Source organism: Chelonia mydas, chromosome 5 (genome assembly GCF_015237465.2).
Source record: "Chelonia mydas isolate rCheMyd1 chromosome 5, rCheMyd1.pri.v2, whole genome shotgun sequence".
NCBI classification, from domain to species: Eukaryota; Metazoa; Chordata; order Testudines; family Cheloniidae; genus Chelonia; species Chelonia mydas.
In genome coordinates this window covers 5,293,491-5,309,669 of record NC_051245.2, presented here as the reverse complement: position 1 = coordinate 5,309,669, position 16,179 = coordinate 5,293,491, and the positions used below count along the sequence as shown (strand labels likewise).

The 16,179-nt window shown below is 44.0% G+C and overlaps 1 protein-coding gene across 4 annotated transcripts in view; it reads left to right on the top strand.

The window, feature by feature from the left end:
- Window positions 1-16,179, top strand: part of UBE2R2 (ubiquitin conjugating enzyme E2 R2) — a 97,009-nt gene that overhangs the window by 70,713 nt on the left and 10,117 nt on the right. For all 4 annotated transcript variants that reach the window (XM_037902318.2, XM_037902315.2, XM_037902316.2 and 1 more), the window contains one exon: window positions 7,428-7,525. In XM_037902318.2, coding sequence (XP_037758246.1) covers window positions 7,428-7,525 — 98 coding nt within the window. The remainder of the gene's footprint in view (window positions 1-7,427; window positions 7,526-16,179) is intronic.

Below are 16,179 nucleotides of genomic sequence, written 5' to 3'. Positions count from 1 at the left end.
CTAATACAAGTACTGTAGTGCAATCTCTTTATTATGACAGTTGAACTTACAAAAGTAGAATTACGTAAAAAAAAATTGCATTCAAAAATAAAACTATGTAAAACTTTAGAGCCTATAAGTCCACTCGGTCCTACTTCTTGTTTGTCTGAACATGTTTGTTTACATTTGCAGGAGATAATTCTGCCCGCTTCTTGTTTACAATATGACCTGAAAGTGGTGAAACACTGGAATGCGTTACCTAGGGAGGTGGTGGAATCTCCTTCCTTAGAGGTTTTTAAGGTCAGGCTTGACAAAGCCCTGGCTGGGATGATTTAACTGGGACTTGGTCCCGCTTCGAGCAGGGGGTTGGACTAGATGACCTTCTGGGGTCCCTTCCAACCCTGATATTCTATGATTCTATGAGAACAGGTGTTTGCGTGGCACTGTTGTAGCCAGTGTTGCAAGATATTTATATGTTAGTTGCGGTAAAGATTCATAGATATTTAGGTCAGAAGGGACCATTATGATCATCTAGTCTGACCTCCTGCACAACGCAGGCCACAGAATTTCACCCACCACTCCTCTCACCTATGTCTGTGCTACTGAAGTCCTCAAATCGTGGTTTAAAGACTTCAAGGAGCAGAGAATCCTTCAGCAAGTGACCCCCCCCATGCTACAGAGGAAGGCGAAAAACCTCCAGGGCCTCTTCCAATCTGCCCTGGAGGAAAATTCCTTCCCGACCCCAAATATGGCGATCAGCTAAACCCTGAGCATATGGGCAAGATTCATCAGCCAGATACTACAGAAAATTCTTTCCTGGGTAACTCAGATCCCACCCCATCTAATATCCCATCACAGGCCATTGGGCCTATTTACCATGAATATTTAATTACCAAAACCATGTTATCCCATCATACCATCTCCTCCATAAACTTATTGAGTTTAATCTTAAAGCCAGATAGATCTTTTGCCCCCACTGCTTCCCTTGGAAGGCTGTTCCGAAACTTCACTCCTCTGATGGTTAGAAACCTTCGTCTAATTTCTGGTCTAAATTTCCTGGTGGCCAGTTTATATCCATTTGTTCTTGTGTCCACATTGGTACTGAGCTTAAATAATTCCTCTCCCTCTCCGTTATTTATCCCTCTGATATATTTATAGAGAGCAATCATATCTCCCCTCATCTTCCTATGTCCCTTCATCTTCAACCACCATTCCAGAGGACATGTGTCCATGCTGATGATGCGTTCTGCTTGATGATAATCCAAAGCAGTGTCAGATGCCAAAAGCAGAAGTTTGATTTTTCTTTTTTGGTGGTTCAGGTTCTGTAGTTTCCACATCAGAGTTGCTCTTTTAAGACTTCTGAAAGCAGGCTCCACACCTCCTCCCTCTCAGATTTTGGAAGGCACTTCAAATTCTTAAACTTTGGGTCAAGTACTGTAGCTATCTTTAGAAATCTCACATTGGTATCTTCTTTGTGTTTTGTCAAGTCTGCAGTGAAAGTGTTCTTAAAACAAACGTGCTGGTCATCATCTGAGACTGCTGTAACATGAAATATATGGCAGAATGCGGGTAAAACAAAGCAGCGGACATACAATTCTTCCCCAAGGAGTTCAGTCACAAATTTAATTGACACATTTTTTTAATGAGCGTCATCAGTGTGGAACCATGTCCTCTGGAATGGTGGCCGAAGCATGAAGAGGCACATGAAAGTTTAGTAAATCTGGCACGTAAATACCTTGCAATGCCAACTACAAAAGCCTACCATGCAAACGCCTGTTCTCACTTTCTGGTGACACTGTAAATAAGAAGTGGGCAGCATTATCCTGTAAATGTAAACAAACTTGTTTGTCTTAGTGACTGGCTGAACAAGAAGTAGGACTTAGTGGATTTGTAGGTTCTGAAGTTTTTATATTGGTTTTTGAGTGCAGTTATGTAACAAAAAAACCTTACATTTGTAAGTTGCACTTTCATGATAAAGAGATTGCACTTCAGTACTTGCATGAGGTGAATTGAAAAATACTATTCCTTTTGTTTAACATTTTTACAGTACAAATATTTGTAATGAAAAAATACATGAGCACTGTCTACTTTGTATTCTGTGTTGTAATTGAAATCAATATATTTGAAAATGTAGAAAAACAGCCAAAATATATAATAAATTTCAATTGGTATTCTATTGTTTAACAGCACAATTAAAACTGTCATCACAATTTTTTTGAGTTAATCGCGTGAGTTAACTGCAATTAATCAACAGCCCTAATAAAAACTAATCCATACTGAATAGGGAGTGGGTTTAGCTGTGGATTCACAATCCCCAAATCTTCATGCAGGAAGTGAGGGCATTACTTGGGCATGTGAGGATGTGCCCGTTCAGTTATCTGAATCCCCAAAGTTTTTTTTAAACCCTTCTTGGGTTGAAGTAGAAGGATCTTTCCCCAGTCGTTGAGAGTGGGGAAAAAATGGCATTCTTATAACTGAAGGAAGAAACTAGCCTAAAACTGTGTTCTTGTTTTTGGAGGTCATTTTTTGAGAAAAGAGTTTTTACTTTCACAGCTTGCATATATGTGTAACTAAGGACTATGAAGCTTCCTGAAATCAAAAGAATCTGAAGTAGTAGTTCAGTTTGCTGGCTGTTGTGTGTACTGCAAGACTAATTGATTTAACATGAGGAGAAACTGGGACACTTACAGTTGCATGTGAATCCATGCTGCTATCAAGAGTGGACTGAATCCAGGTACGCAGACAAAAGGAACCAAATATTCAGTTGCTGACGAACGCACATGGGGAGGTGTCAGAGACAGAGTTCTGATTACAGTAGTGTGAGGAAGACATAAAAGTAAACCTTAATTCAATTATACCCTGGTAGGAATAATAGCTATTTTCTATATTGAGCTTCTGTTAGGCCATCTAGTCCACAATCTTGACAATGCTATGGTTAAGTCCAATTTCTAATGCCCCAAGCAATGCGGCTTCAATTTGCCATGAGAAATAAGTTTAAATAAGTCTGTTTAATACAACTAACTCTCAGGAAGTTTTTTTCCTAATATTCAGTCTAATTTTTCCCTTGTATTACATCCAGTTATTTTAGTTATACCCCGTTACGCAATCCTCAGGTCCTTTCCATCCTCTGTTTACAGGTTTCAAATATTTATCATGTTTTCATGTCCCCTTACCTACATTTAAATGGGTTTAAAATCTCTTAATCCTTACGGGCCCCTATTCACTTTTGTTCTTCTCTGAACTCCCTCTCTTCTGTCTAAAGCTTGAAGCTGAGTGTATGTGATGTGTTAAACTTCCCACCACTTTTGAGTGCTGGAAAAAAGAACTTCTCCTTTCCCACTCTTCTGTTCCACCAAATAGTTGCTAGTCTGAATACGACTTGTGGGTTAGACCAGCTCACTCCATCACTCTGGAGGCTTTTTGCTGAGTTCAGACTCGCTTTGTTGAACTACAGCAGCACTGCGCTCTGACACGAGACTTCAGAGGTGAAACTACATAAAGAATAGAAAACACTAATCAAACCCTTGTGGGCCGTAGGATTAATACAACATCTAGAAGCTTACATTTACTTGGGAAAACATTGCTGTAATAGGGAGGGACTGTCCAAGCCAGGTGACACTCTCCATTATACAAAATAAAATCTACTGCTGAGGAACTAACTTCTCATATGTGGCATTCCCTCCTGTACTCAGCACCGCTGGCTTTGTCTAGTAGCTCTAAAGCACTGGCTCTCAGACTTTTGTACTGGGGACCCCTTTCACATAGCAGCCTCTGAGTGTGACCCCCCCACCATACAAATTAAAAACACTTTAACACCATTATAAATGCTGGAGGCAAAGTGGGGCTTGGGGTGGAGGTTGACCGCTTGTGATTCCCGCCCCCCATGTAATAACCTCATGACCCCCGAGGGATCCCGACCCCCAGTTTGAGAACCCCTGCTCTAAAGTGACTAAAACAGCCACAAGGCATTACTTCCCTGACCAAAAGTGGAAAATAACAAAACAACTAAGTTCTACTGGTTTTTAGGTGAGCATCTGAGCCTCTAGATGCTAAGAAGAAGCCCCCAGTGAGGCTGAGAAGATCAGTGACTGCCACCAAGGCGTATTGGCAAACATTTCTGAATGGGAGTTCCACAGCCAAGGTCCCTGACCTGAGTGCTCTGCCAACCTGATTAGAACCCGTGAGACCCCAAGTTGTTTAAGTTCAGATCCAGGAATGCATTTATGTCTGTGCAGGATAGATTGATTTCTAAAGCCAAGTGATTTAAGTGACCAATTTCAGTCATGATTTAAACAAGGAAGCAGGAAACTTTTTTATTTAAATCTGTTTTAATCTTGGTTTGTATTTATATATGTTCTTTTCCCTAAAGAGAGGCCGATTTTTTTTCATTGGTAACCATTAAAAGCTGTTGCTAGGCAACTAAAGATAGCCTTAATGCTACATTTGGTGCTGCTCTTTGCTAGCTGGGAGGATACACTATATTGATTTAAGCAATTTTATATAGCTTACTTTACTCAGATTCTTAAATTTTATAATAGAAGAAGGTGAATGTGTGTGTTTTTAGTAAATTTTTAAAATTTGATTTGTAAAGCTGTATTTGGAAACTAAAAATGCACAAACAGCATTTTAAAATTTAAAACTTGTTATTACTAAAGTATCTTAGATATGCTGGATGCACAAACATTTTCAGAAAGTTTATCAAAACATGCTTTGCTTTAAAACTGATTTTTATTAAGCAAGGGAAGTACTAGCTGTAGTTAATGAATTGAGCTGGCTGATTGTTTCTGGTTACCATGTCCTTCAAGATCTTAAAATTAGTAGATCTCATACCTAGTTTTTATTGATAGTTTGGAAGAGGAAAACCAGCTTTCCTGTTTGTTTGGTTTTTTTGTTTGTTTTTTTCCAACTCCTAGTTTTTCTTAACTTTTTTGAATGAACTAGTATTTGAACCTAAACTAATCGAATAAACTGAAATGAAGCAAGTATTCTTTCAGCAGCTGCAGAAGAGGCTACTGCTGTCAAACAGTAGTTTAGCATTTAGTTTCTGGTCTCAGGTGCGTAGCCAGTGACTTCCACCAGTTCAGTTGTCTCACTTTGTCTTTAAAACTTGGTAACAAACATGTACTGTTTAAAGTCATTTACGTTTAAAAATATTTAGTAAATCAGGGTCTTAATGCAGATTGTCATAATTTGAAACTTAATTTAAAATGTTTATTTTTATCTGCCTAAATCCACTTGTAACGTGTTTCATGCCAAAGAAGGGGGCGGTTATGCGAACAGGGAACATTACTGAGGGTGGCAAAAAACTGGGCTTTTCCTTGAGTTAATCTGAGAATCAGAAATGAAATTAAGTAACAAACTTCCTTCTCATTTTTTGAGGAAATGCCAAAAAAATTGACGTTCCACCTAATCATATTTAATAGGCTTTGCCTCCACTGAATAATGCCACTATAGTGTGAGTTAATCTTTGTGGTATGCCACAGGACTGTGGTGGTCCATAATGAATCAGTGTTCAGTCTGTCCCATAGAAGAGATCACAAACCACAGGGCAATATAAAGCTTTAAATCCATGCATAGTTCCTGTTTGTATCATTTGGAGTTGGGCCATAGATTAAAAGGACTATATGCCTGTAAGGGTGTAATTATGTGCTGCGAAAGTACCTCTTTCTTCCTCTGGGATGCTGGGAGGGAGCCTGTGTAACCCTCTGAGAGCATCTCTTCTGTTTCTCTCCTCTGCATGGTGCCGGAGCCCATTTAGGAGGGCATCATGCTATCTGGTCAGTTTACTCTGCTCCCAATGAGGGAGTACTGCTGTGATTCCCTGGGTTAGGATAGAATGGCAAACTCAGCTGAGCACTTTAGCATGGGGGTGGTGGTCAGTTGCTCACGACAGGAAGTGAGCCAGCTTGGATGAGGGAGCAAATGTGAATGGTCTTATGTTTACAGACTTCTTTGCAGGTGTGTGACTTCTAGTTGTGGTGATCTGAGATCTTAACCTGTACTTTCAAAAGTTTCATATTGTAATCCCTCTGGAGTTTTTGCTAACCGAGAGAGTGCCATTTTATACTTTCTAAAATTCTCGGTAGTCCCCTCACGTTTTATTCTCTCAAAAGGAAGCAAAGTAATGTAAGTTTATGAGGAGGCCACTGTGTTCTCCTAGGGATTCAGTGATTTAGCTGGATATTTCAGTGGCCCTTTGGAGCTACGTAAAACTTCTTGTCATGCCTGGGATCCCCTGTGACTGCAGTTGACTATTTTTATATCAGTCCCCTTATAAACTGTAGATTTTTGGGGGACTTATGTGACTTTTGGTATTTGTTACCTTCTGTCTTTCTTTAAAGACTGCAGCAATTCAAAATGGTTAAACATCTTGAATAGAAATTGCAGTGTTGTGTAGTAGGGTGGATTGTTTTAAATCAGATCACTTAATGAGTGGTTTTAATTCATGATTTAAATCAGTAAGCAGGAAACTTTGATTTAAATCTTAATCTTATTTTGCATTTGTGTTTTTTTAAGTTATAGTAGACCCTCAGTTACGCACACTTCAGGAATGAAGAATGTTTGTAACTCTGAACAAAACATTACAGTTATTCTTTCAAAAGTTTACAGCTGAACACTGACTTAATACAGCTTTGAAACTTTATTATGCAGAAGAAAAATCCTGCTTTTAACCATCTTAATTTAAATGAAATAAGCACAGAAACAGTTTCCTTACCTTGTCAAATCTTTTTTTAAACTTTCCCTTTTTCTTTTTCTAGTAGTTCACTGTATTTGGTGGGTTTTTTCCCTATCTGATGTTGCCTGATTGCATACTTCTGGTTCCTAATGAGGTGTGTGGTTGACTGGTCAGTTTGTAACTATGGTGTTCTGAGATTCTACTGTATTTTCCTAAAGAGAGGTTGATTCTCATTGGTTGGTAGCCATTAAAGTATTTTGACTTGCAACTAAATATAACCTTTACACTAAATTAGATTCCTCTTACTTTTTTTTTTAAAGCATCCACCCTGTTGTTTATTAGTCTACTTCTTAGCATATGCGCAGTGTGCCTCAGGTGGCATGTGACCAGGATTCATCACCAAATTTGGTCTGCTGGTTAGATTGTTACTTCCCCGGCTTGGGTCGGGTACTGATGGGGAGTGCAACGTGAATGCTGATCCAGTTTACACAAACTGCAAATTTACGTTGTCTTTATGCACAAAGGCCTCCACTTGAAATATGTAAAATGGCTAAAGAAGAACTTGGTGGTGTTCTTGACCCTGTACAACTGCACAGGTTTGCCATAATTTACTGTTTAATAAATATTTTGATCTTTCCTTGGGTGAAATTGCCCAGGAACTATCCCAACTGGCTGAAAGCACTTGGTCAACCAGTCCTCAAGCGTGGTGTTCCAAATTGTTAGTGCAATAATACTGCTAATGTTTCCTGAATCTTTCACCTCTGTCTTGCAGAATGGAGATGTATGTATTTCAATTCTTCACCCACCTGTAGATGACCCACAAAGTGGAGAACTGCCATCCGAAAGGTGGAACCCCACCCAGAATGTCAGGTAATAAAATACAGAACCACTGACTCCACAAATGTAGACCTTATGAAAGTTCTCTTGTGGTCAGTAAGTCCAGCCGGACCATAGCCTGTCTTCCGGCCTTCGATGGAAATGGGACAACTGGCTTGGCAACAATCTCTAAAAATGGCTCGTCTGAATCTGACAGAAATAAGTATCTTAAATTGGAAAAATAATCTTCTAGTTAGTTACTGCAGTGCAGTGTGCTCAGATACTGTGCTGCCTTGTTGAGATTTCCACTCTGTGTGGTGACGTATCATTGTTAAAATTTTCTCAGAGAATAAACTTGCTGTCTCAAATTTAGACTAGCCTTTCCAAATCCACACTGTCCTAAACTAGCATTCTACTTTAGAGTAAATACTCCACTGAGATACCAGAAGTAGAAAAGACCCATCTTTCAGGATTTGTCTGCAAACTCATTTACTAACATTTGAGATTTGTCCTGAGGGATTGTGCAACCAAAAAGGGTAGAAAGATCCTCTTTAAAAGGCATTTCTGTGGCCTATCTAGTCCTGGTGACAGACTAAATCAAGCAGGGGGATCCAGCCTTTGGGCTGGAATTTTGACGCCAGTGGCTTATGCTCTCTGCTTATACCTTGGGCCTTTTCCTACTTTCTCCCGGGCCTTTCAGTATTTGGCAATCTTGTTGTCCTAAGCAGATGGTTTCCAGGTATTTCCCCTTGGTGCCCAAAGCTGAATGAGTCACGAGTTGCCAAAAGCACTCCAGGCTAACCAACGCTTTCCTTTCTTTGGGCAGGTCTACGTTTAAAAAGCTGCATCTGCACAACTATGGCACTTTAAGGAAGATGCTGTATGCCTGCAGCAGAGAACTCTCCCATTGGTGTAGTTAATCCACCTCTCGCAGAGGTGGTAGCTGTGTTGACAGGAGCTCTCCTGCTGACATTGCGCTTAGTTTGGTATAACTAGATTGCTCAGGAATGTGGATTTTTCAAACCCCTGAGTAACCTAGTTATACCAAAGTAATTCTGTAGTGTAATCTACTCTTTGAAAATCCTAACGCTGTATAGCTTCTCTTGAGTTTATAGTGCTCCATGCCACAATATGCCTCTAAATGACACTTGCTTTATGTACAATGGTGAACCAGGCAATCAGTGATAATAGCTATTTAGCTACACAGTGGAAAGAATTCTTGCTGTGATTTAAGAACTTAGAGTAAAGCTTTATGCTGTGTTTACGTTTCTGTCTTATTCACAACCAAAACATAAGTTAAAAGTAACTCTCTCTAATCTGCATTATATTTTTAGAAAAGTATCAAAGTGGAAGTATCCAGTGTTTACAGTGTTACTTATTACTGAACAGATATTCCCCTATTTCAGATCTTGCTCTATCCCTTGATTTTTTTTCTTTTCTATTTTTATTGGTAAAGTGTATTGAGGTCCCAGCCTATTGGAGGGAAGTCTAATATTTGGAAAGAGTCAAACAATGACACTATATAGGAGAGTTTCTGCCTTGATAGCTTAAGTAGCCAAGTGATGGCACTTTTGCTGTTGTGATACTTGAGGAATAGAGAGACAGAGCTCTATGCCCTAACAATTTCTTCACTTACAATTAGCTTTCAGAAGATTGTCTCCTAGATCATGATTTTAAGCTCTGACTAATTTTGGTTTTGTTAATTTATCATTAGAAAGAGCTGTTGTCTAACCAAATGCTTTGGCAAAGAGGAGATAAGGAAGGTTCCTGACCCTTAGGGCAGGTCTACATTACAAGGCTAAGTCGACCTAATTTCCGCAACTCCAGCTAGGTGAATAACCTTAGGTTGACTTATTGCGGTGTCTGCACTGTGCTGGGTCAACGGGAAAAAAACTGCCGTCGATTTACCTCACGCTTCTCGTTCTGGTGGAGTACCAGAGTTGACAGGAGAGTGATCGGTGGTCGATTTAGCAGGTAGACCTGGATGGGTCCCCTGGTAAGTGGGAAACAAGCCCTTAGAATAGGCTAGCAAGCCACAATCTGCAAGGTGCTGAAGTAGAATGGTCTTGGCTGAAAACGGCATTTTAATGAACCAGTGATTTATAATCCCAACTACACACATAAAATGATGGGGTCTAAATTAGCTGCTTATCACTAAGAAAGATCTTGGACTCATCCTGGATAGTGCTCTGAAAACATCTGATCAATGTGCAGCAGCAGTCAAAAAAGCTAACAGTGCTGGGATCCATTAAGAAAAGGATAGGTAAGACCAAAAATATATAATCCATGATATGATCACATCTTGAATACTGCGTGCAGTTCTGGCCATCCCATCTCAAAAAAGATATATTAGAATTGAAAAAAGTACAGAGAAGAGCAGCAGAAATCATTATGGGTATGGAACAGCTTCTGTACGAGGAGAGATTAAAGACCTGGGACTGCTTATTTTAGAAAAGAGACAACTAAGGGAGGCTGTGATAGGTGTATAAAATCATGAATGGTGTGGAGACAGTGAATAGGGAAATGTTATTTACCCCTTCATGTAACACACAAACTAGGGGTCATCCAATGAAATTAATAGGCAGCAGACTTCAAACTCGCATAAGGAAGTCTTCTGACAATATAAACTATCTCTGTAATCCCTGCTGCCTAGCCATTAGTTGGCAGTGTACTTCCACTGTGGGATCTAGAGTATCTTCAAGAGGGATTTAATTCTTTCACTCCTAGAGTAGCTGTTCTTCATGTCCCTTTTGAAAATGTAGAGAAGACTTAGACCACTATAAACATAAATTTTGTTGACGTTCTTACCATACACCACCAAGCAGGTGAGAATAACCAGATAGTTGGTAGTATTTCTCATTGGTGACCCTTGGGGCCAGTACTTAAGGTACACACTTAAGTCAAATGAGCTTTGCTGGTTTAGTGAGGGTAGAATATCTCAAGCCACTTCCCCTCATCCTACTTCCTTGAGAATCTTATATGCACTATCCTAGACCATGTCTTCGCTACAGGGACTATCGCCATGTAGCTACATCACCGTAGCTATGTCAGCATGACCTTGTAGTATAGACTCAGCCTACAGTGACAGAAGGGGTTTTCCCATCGCTGTAGAAACACCACTTCCTCAAGCATCGGCAGCTAGATCAACAGGAGCATTTTTCTGTCGATCTAGCTGCCTCTCGGCTGGTGATTAGGTCGGTATAGCTACGGTGCTAAGATGTGTGTCCCCTATGCAACAGGGACACACTAGTGTTAGGCCCAACTCTTCTTACAGTCAAGGCAGAGTGTCTGGAGAAGGGCACACACAGTTTGAAGTCAAGAGATCCTGAGTTCTAATTATGGCTCTGGTTCCTGTGTGGCCTAGGGCAAACAGAAGAGTGGGCAAATCATATCAATCTGTAAAAATGGGGATATTTATTAATGTCTTAGGGGTGCTGAAGATGGATTACCATCTGTACAGTGACTTGAACAAAAAACCTTGGACCAAGGCATTCCTTTGGACAATAGACAATAAGAATAAAGCTTGTCTGTGCAGGAGATGGAACTTTCTCCAGTAGTGGTCAGAGACTGGAATGAACTCTTCCAGTGCAAGGCTAATTTCCTTTACCTTGCATTCAGAGAAAGCTAAGGAGTGACTTGATTATGGTCGAGGAGTTACCTACAGGAGAAACAAATATTTAATAATGGGCTCTTCAGTCTAGCAGAGAAAGGTATAGCATGATCCAATGGCTGGAAATTGAAATTTAGACAAATTAAGACTGAAAACAAGGGATACCAGTGAGTAACTAACCATTGGAACAATTTACCTGGGCTCAGGGTTGATTCTCCATCACTGACCATTTTAAAATCAAGATTGGATGTGTTTGTAAAAGATCTGCTCTGGATTATTCTGAGCAAGCTCTGTGGCCTGTGTTGTACAGGTCAGACTAGATCACAATGGTTCCTTCTGGCCTGGAATAAATGATCATGACATCTCCTTGATATTTCTAATAAGAAGCCATATAATTGTTGGACTACCTACAAGTTACCACCTGTAGGTAGTCCAACGTGTTTGGTAGCCCAGTGTGTTTCCTGTTGCAACAGGAAGTTCCTGTAGTGTTCCATATATCGCAAAGATCCAATGTGTTGCACAACTACTATGCCATCTGCCTATATACACATCATATACAGGGTTTATTTTTAAAGTAAGATGTTAAAAGGAATGACTTCCATCTATCCATCTTTTTCCTATGGAATGCTGACACCCATGTGGGTTGTCAGTAGTGGGGATTGAACTTGTGATCTCTGGATCTCTACTGCCTGAGCTAAAAGATCCATGTCTTTTAGCCAAGGCTGTAGCAAGCTCATCAACTTCTGGGGCTAGCTACCACTAGAGGGAGACAGTGCCACACTGGTTGTGGTTGTGGTTTGTGGTTTATGTATCTGGCTGTTCTTTATATTGCTGCTATTTTGAATCCCTACTAAATTGTAACACTTTCAGAATAAGCCATCCCAGAGCACTGATGGTGACCTGTCTGACATTGGTATATGTTTCTTGAAAATACTGTACTTGAGACCTAAGTGAACAAGCATTTACCTAGGAAACACGTATCCCAAATATATAGTTATAGGCAGTGATGAGCTGCCAAAATCTTAACAACCAGTTCCCTCCTCACCCCATGAGGGGGTCGTGGCCCTCCCTCCCCCGCCCCCGGGACTCCTGCCCCATCCAACCCCCTGCATTCCTTGAGGGCCCCCCACCGGGACCCCTGTCCCCTGACTGCCCCCAGAACCGAGCAGGAGGGTCTCATGGGCCACCGTAGTGCCCCACCCGTAAGAGCCAGAGGGACCTCCCTGGGGGGTGAGGTGGGGAGTCATGGCAGCGCTTACCTGGAGCGGCTCCCGGGAAGCATCCAGCAGGTCCCTCTGGCTCCTAGGGCAGGGGAGCATAGCTAGGCGGGGAGCAGGGGGAGCGGTTGCTCACCCCACTGATCACATCAAAATTGGTGCCTTAGGCACCAACTCCATGGGTACTCCGGGGCTGGAGCCCCCATGGGGAAAATTTTGTGGGTGCAAAACACCCACCGGCAGCTCCCCACCCAGCTCCAGCTCACCTCCACCCCCCGACTGCGCCACCCTGCTTTGCTTCTCGGCCCCCCCAGCTTCCTGAGAATCAGCTGTTACCTGGTGCAGCACGGGCGGCCCTCCTCACGCCCCCCCACCCCAGCTCACCTCCACTCTGCCTCTGCCTCCCTGGGTTTGAGCACGAAGCCACTGCCTGCTTCTCAGCCCTCCCAGGCTTCCTGCGCGAACAGGTGATTCGCGGAAAGCCGGGAGGGCAGAGAAGCAGAGCGGGGCGGCGGGTTCAGGGGCAGAGGCAGAGCGGAGGTGAGCTGGGGATGGGTGAGGGGTGGGGAGCTGCTGGTGGGTGCTCTGCACCCACCAAATTTTCCCTGTGGGTGCTCCAGCCCCAGAGCACCCATGGAGTAGGCGCCTAAGGCGCCATTTTTTGGCCTCGCGGGACAACTGGTTCTAAAAGGGCTTCGAAATTTAACATCTGGTTCCTGCGAACCGGCTCCAGCTCACCACTGGTTATAGGCCTAACACTGAACACACTCTTGGACAGTAATCTGTACCCCTCATGGTAACGTTTCACTCTTTAGAGCAATATAACTAGCAGGTATGACTTATTTCTTGACTTCTGTAGATGCAAGTGTTTAGGCACTGTTTTCTCAGCTCTTGTCTTTGGTATCTCCTTCTATTTCAGGGGTGGGCAAACTTTTTGGCCTGAGGGCCGCATCAGGTTTCTGAAATTGTATGGAGGCCTGGTTAGGGGAGGCTGTGCCTCCCCAAACAGCCAGGCCTGGCCTCTATTTGACCCCGCCCCCCCGCCCCGCTTCTCTGTCCCCTGATGGCCCTTGGATCCCCCGCCCTATCCAACCCACCCCCTCCTTCCTGACTGCCCTCCCGGGATCCCTGCCCCATCCAACCACCCCTTTTCCCTGACCTCCTCTGGACCCCCGCCCCTAAGTGCCCCCCTCCGCTCCATCCAACCCCCACTCTCCTTTCTGACTGCCCCCCTGGGATCCTTGCCCCATCCACTCTCCCCTGCCCCCCGTTGTCTGCCCTCTGACCACCCCCCGAACTCCCCTGCCCCCTATCCAACCTCCTCTCCTGCCCCCTTACCATGCTGCCTGGAGCGCTGGTGGCCCAGCTGCACCAGGACAGGCAGCTGCGCCGCACAGCACAGAGCACCAGGTCAGGCCGCGGCTCTGCAGCTGCATTGCCCCAGAGGCGCAGTGAGCTGAGGCTGCGGGGGGAGGGGGAACAGGCTTCCCGGCCAGGAGTTCAGGGGCTGGGCAGGAGGGTCCCGCGGGCCGTAGTTTGCCCACCTCTGTTCTATTCCATATATCCTGTCCTTCCACTTAACTTCTAATGCATTTGTCTCTAGTAAGGCTTCAGGCAAGTGCAGTAAACAAAAGTAACTGCAGCCGCGTGGCTGGGAATATAGAGTTACCTAGCTTAGTTTGCTCTTTGTGCCTTGTGCCTTTGTCATGAGGTGTGTGTATGCACCCAAGACCACAGGCTCTTAAGCTTTGTTGATTGTTGTATGAAATGTAACTTTTGGCCTTCCTGTTCTCACTGTCTTGTTTAGAACCTTGTCTCCTTTAAAATAAACGGTCACTGCTCTTCATGGGTATTATGAACACATCCATCCTACTGCAGTGAGCTTTGCTCTCTTTTGGCTTGTTGTTGCTGCAGATAAAGGAGGCTGTCTGCTAGGAGTTGCATAACTGGCCTTGTGCTGCTTCACAGCTCCCCGAGAATCACTCTTGACAGTGAAACTGGATATTGTAGAATTCTTGCCTTGTGTGTTCTCCTTAGGTTGCCCAGCAGCTGTCACCCATAGCACTGCGTGGGCTGGGGGAATCCAGGCAGGACCTACTGGGGATCCAAGACATCCCAAACAGCAGTCATGCAAGAAGAGGCCAAGGCCTGGAATCCAGACTGTAGCATGAGGAATCCTTCTCTGGAGGCATCAGACCACAGCAACTGCCATCTCCTTCCCCGCTACCGGGGCTGAACAAACAGGGCAGGGTTTCCTGGGAGGCAAGAGGAGGATAGCTCCCAGGAGCATCAGGGATTTCTCAAGTAGCCTGGCTCCTTGAGCCTACACAGCTCCTGGATGTCAGCAGACTGCCTTTTACAACTGGAACTATGGATTTTATTTTTGCCTGCCAGTTGGCTGTCTGCCCTGAACACATCCCACTTGTGTCTCTGATGCCAGCCTTTTGCTCCCTGTAATGAATAAGTAAAAGTAACTGGAACTGACAGGCCAGGTGCCCATTGCTGCCCTGAACATTTTACTTTGTGTTATACCCTCACCTGCCATTCTCATGTCTGCCTTCTCTAGAATGTAAGCCCTCAGGGCACAGGCAGTGCTCTCTGTGTGTGGGGTGCCCGTCCCAGTGGGGAACTAATCCTGACTGGAGCATTTGGCTGTTTAGGAAAGAATCTTGAGTGGATTCTTAAATGATGAATATTCAGTTGCTAGGCTGAGGTAGGGGTGTATGTTAAACTCTCAAGGCATGGCTACACTTGCAGATGTAGAGCGCTTTGAGTTAAACCCGCCTTCGGAGAGCACAGTAGGAAAAGTGCTGCAGCCTGTCCACGCTGACAGCTGCAAGCGCACTGGCGTGGCCACATTTGCGGCACTTGCAGCAGCATTGGGAGTGGTGCATTATGGGCAGCTATCCCACAGAGCACCTCTTCCCATTCTGGCACTGTGGCTTGTGGGAAGGGGGTAGGGGGTGCAAGACATTGGTTTGCATCCCAGCAATCCCTCTGCTTTCGTCCACATTTGGCACCATCTTTCAGTGTTTTTTGTACTGCGTGCGCTGTCTTCCCTTTCGGTCTCTGGGAATGGAGCCTGAACTGCTGAGGAGTCTGCTGACGAGTCTTGCCAGCACGTCCCGTTTGGCAGTAGAGTTATTCCTTATGATCCAAAGTGACAGTGAGGGCTCAGACAATGATACCTACTTGAGTAACACATATGACACGAGTTTGCTTGTGGCATTCACGGACGTGCTCACCACCGTGGAATGCTGCTTTTGGGCTCGGGAAACAAGCACTGAGTGGTGGGATCACATCGTCATGCAAGTCTGGGGTGATGAGCAGTTGCTGCAGAACTTTCAGATGAGAAAAGCCACTTTCATGGGACTGTGTGAGGAGCTCACCCCCACCCTGTGGCACAAGGACACGAGATTGAGAGCTCCCCTGACTGTGGAGAAGCGGGTGGTTATTGCAATCTGGAAGCTGGCAACTCCAGACAGCTACCCATTGGTTGCTAACCAGTTTGGAGTGGGAAAGTCGACAGTTGGAATAGTGTTGATGCAAGTTTGCATGGCCATTAATTGCATCCTGCCCAGAAGAACCGTGACTCTGGGTAACGTGCATGACATTGTGGATGGCTTTGCACCAATGGGTTTCCCTAACTGCGGAGGGGCGATAGATGGTGCACACATTCTAATTCTGGCACCAGCCCACCTAGGCTCCGAGTATGTTAATCAGAAGGGGTATTTTTCTGTGGTTCTCCAGGCGCTTGTGGATCACTGTGGGCGTTTCATTGACATTAACGCAGGCTGGCCCGGAAAGGTGCATGACATACACGTCTTTCGGAACACTGGCCTGTTCAGGAAGCTACAAGCTGGGACTTTTTTTTCCAGACC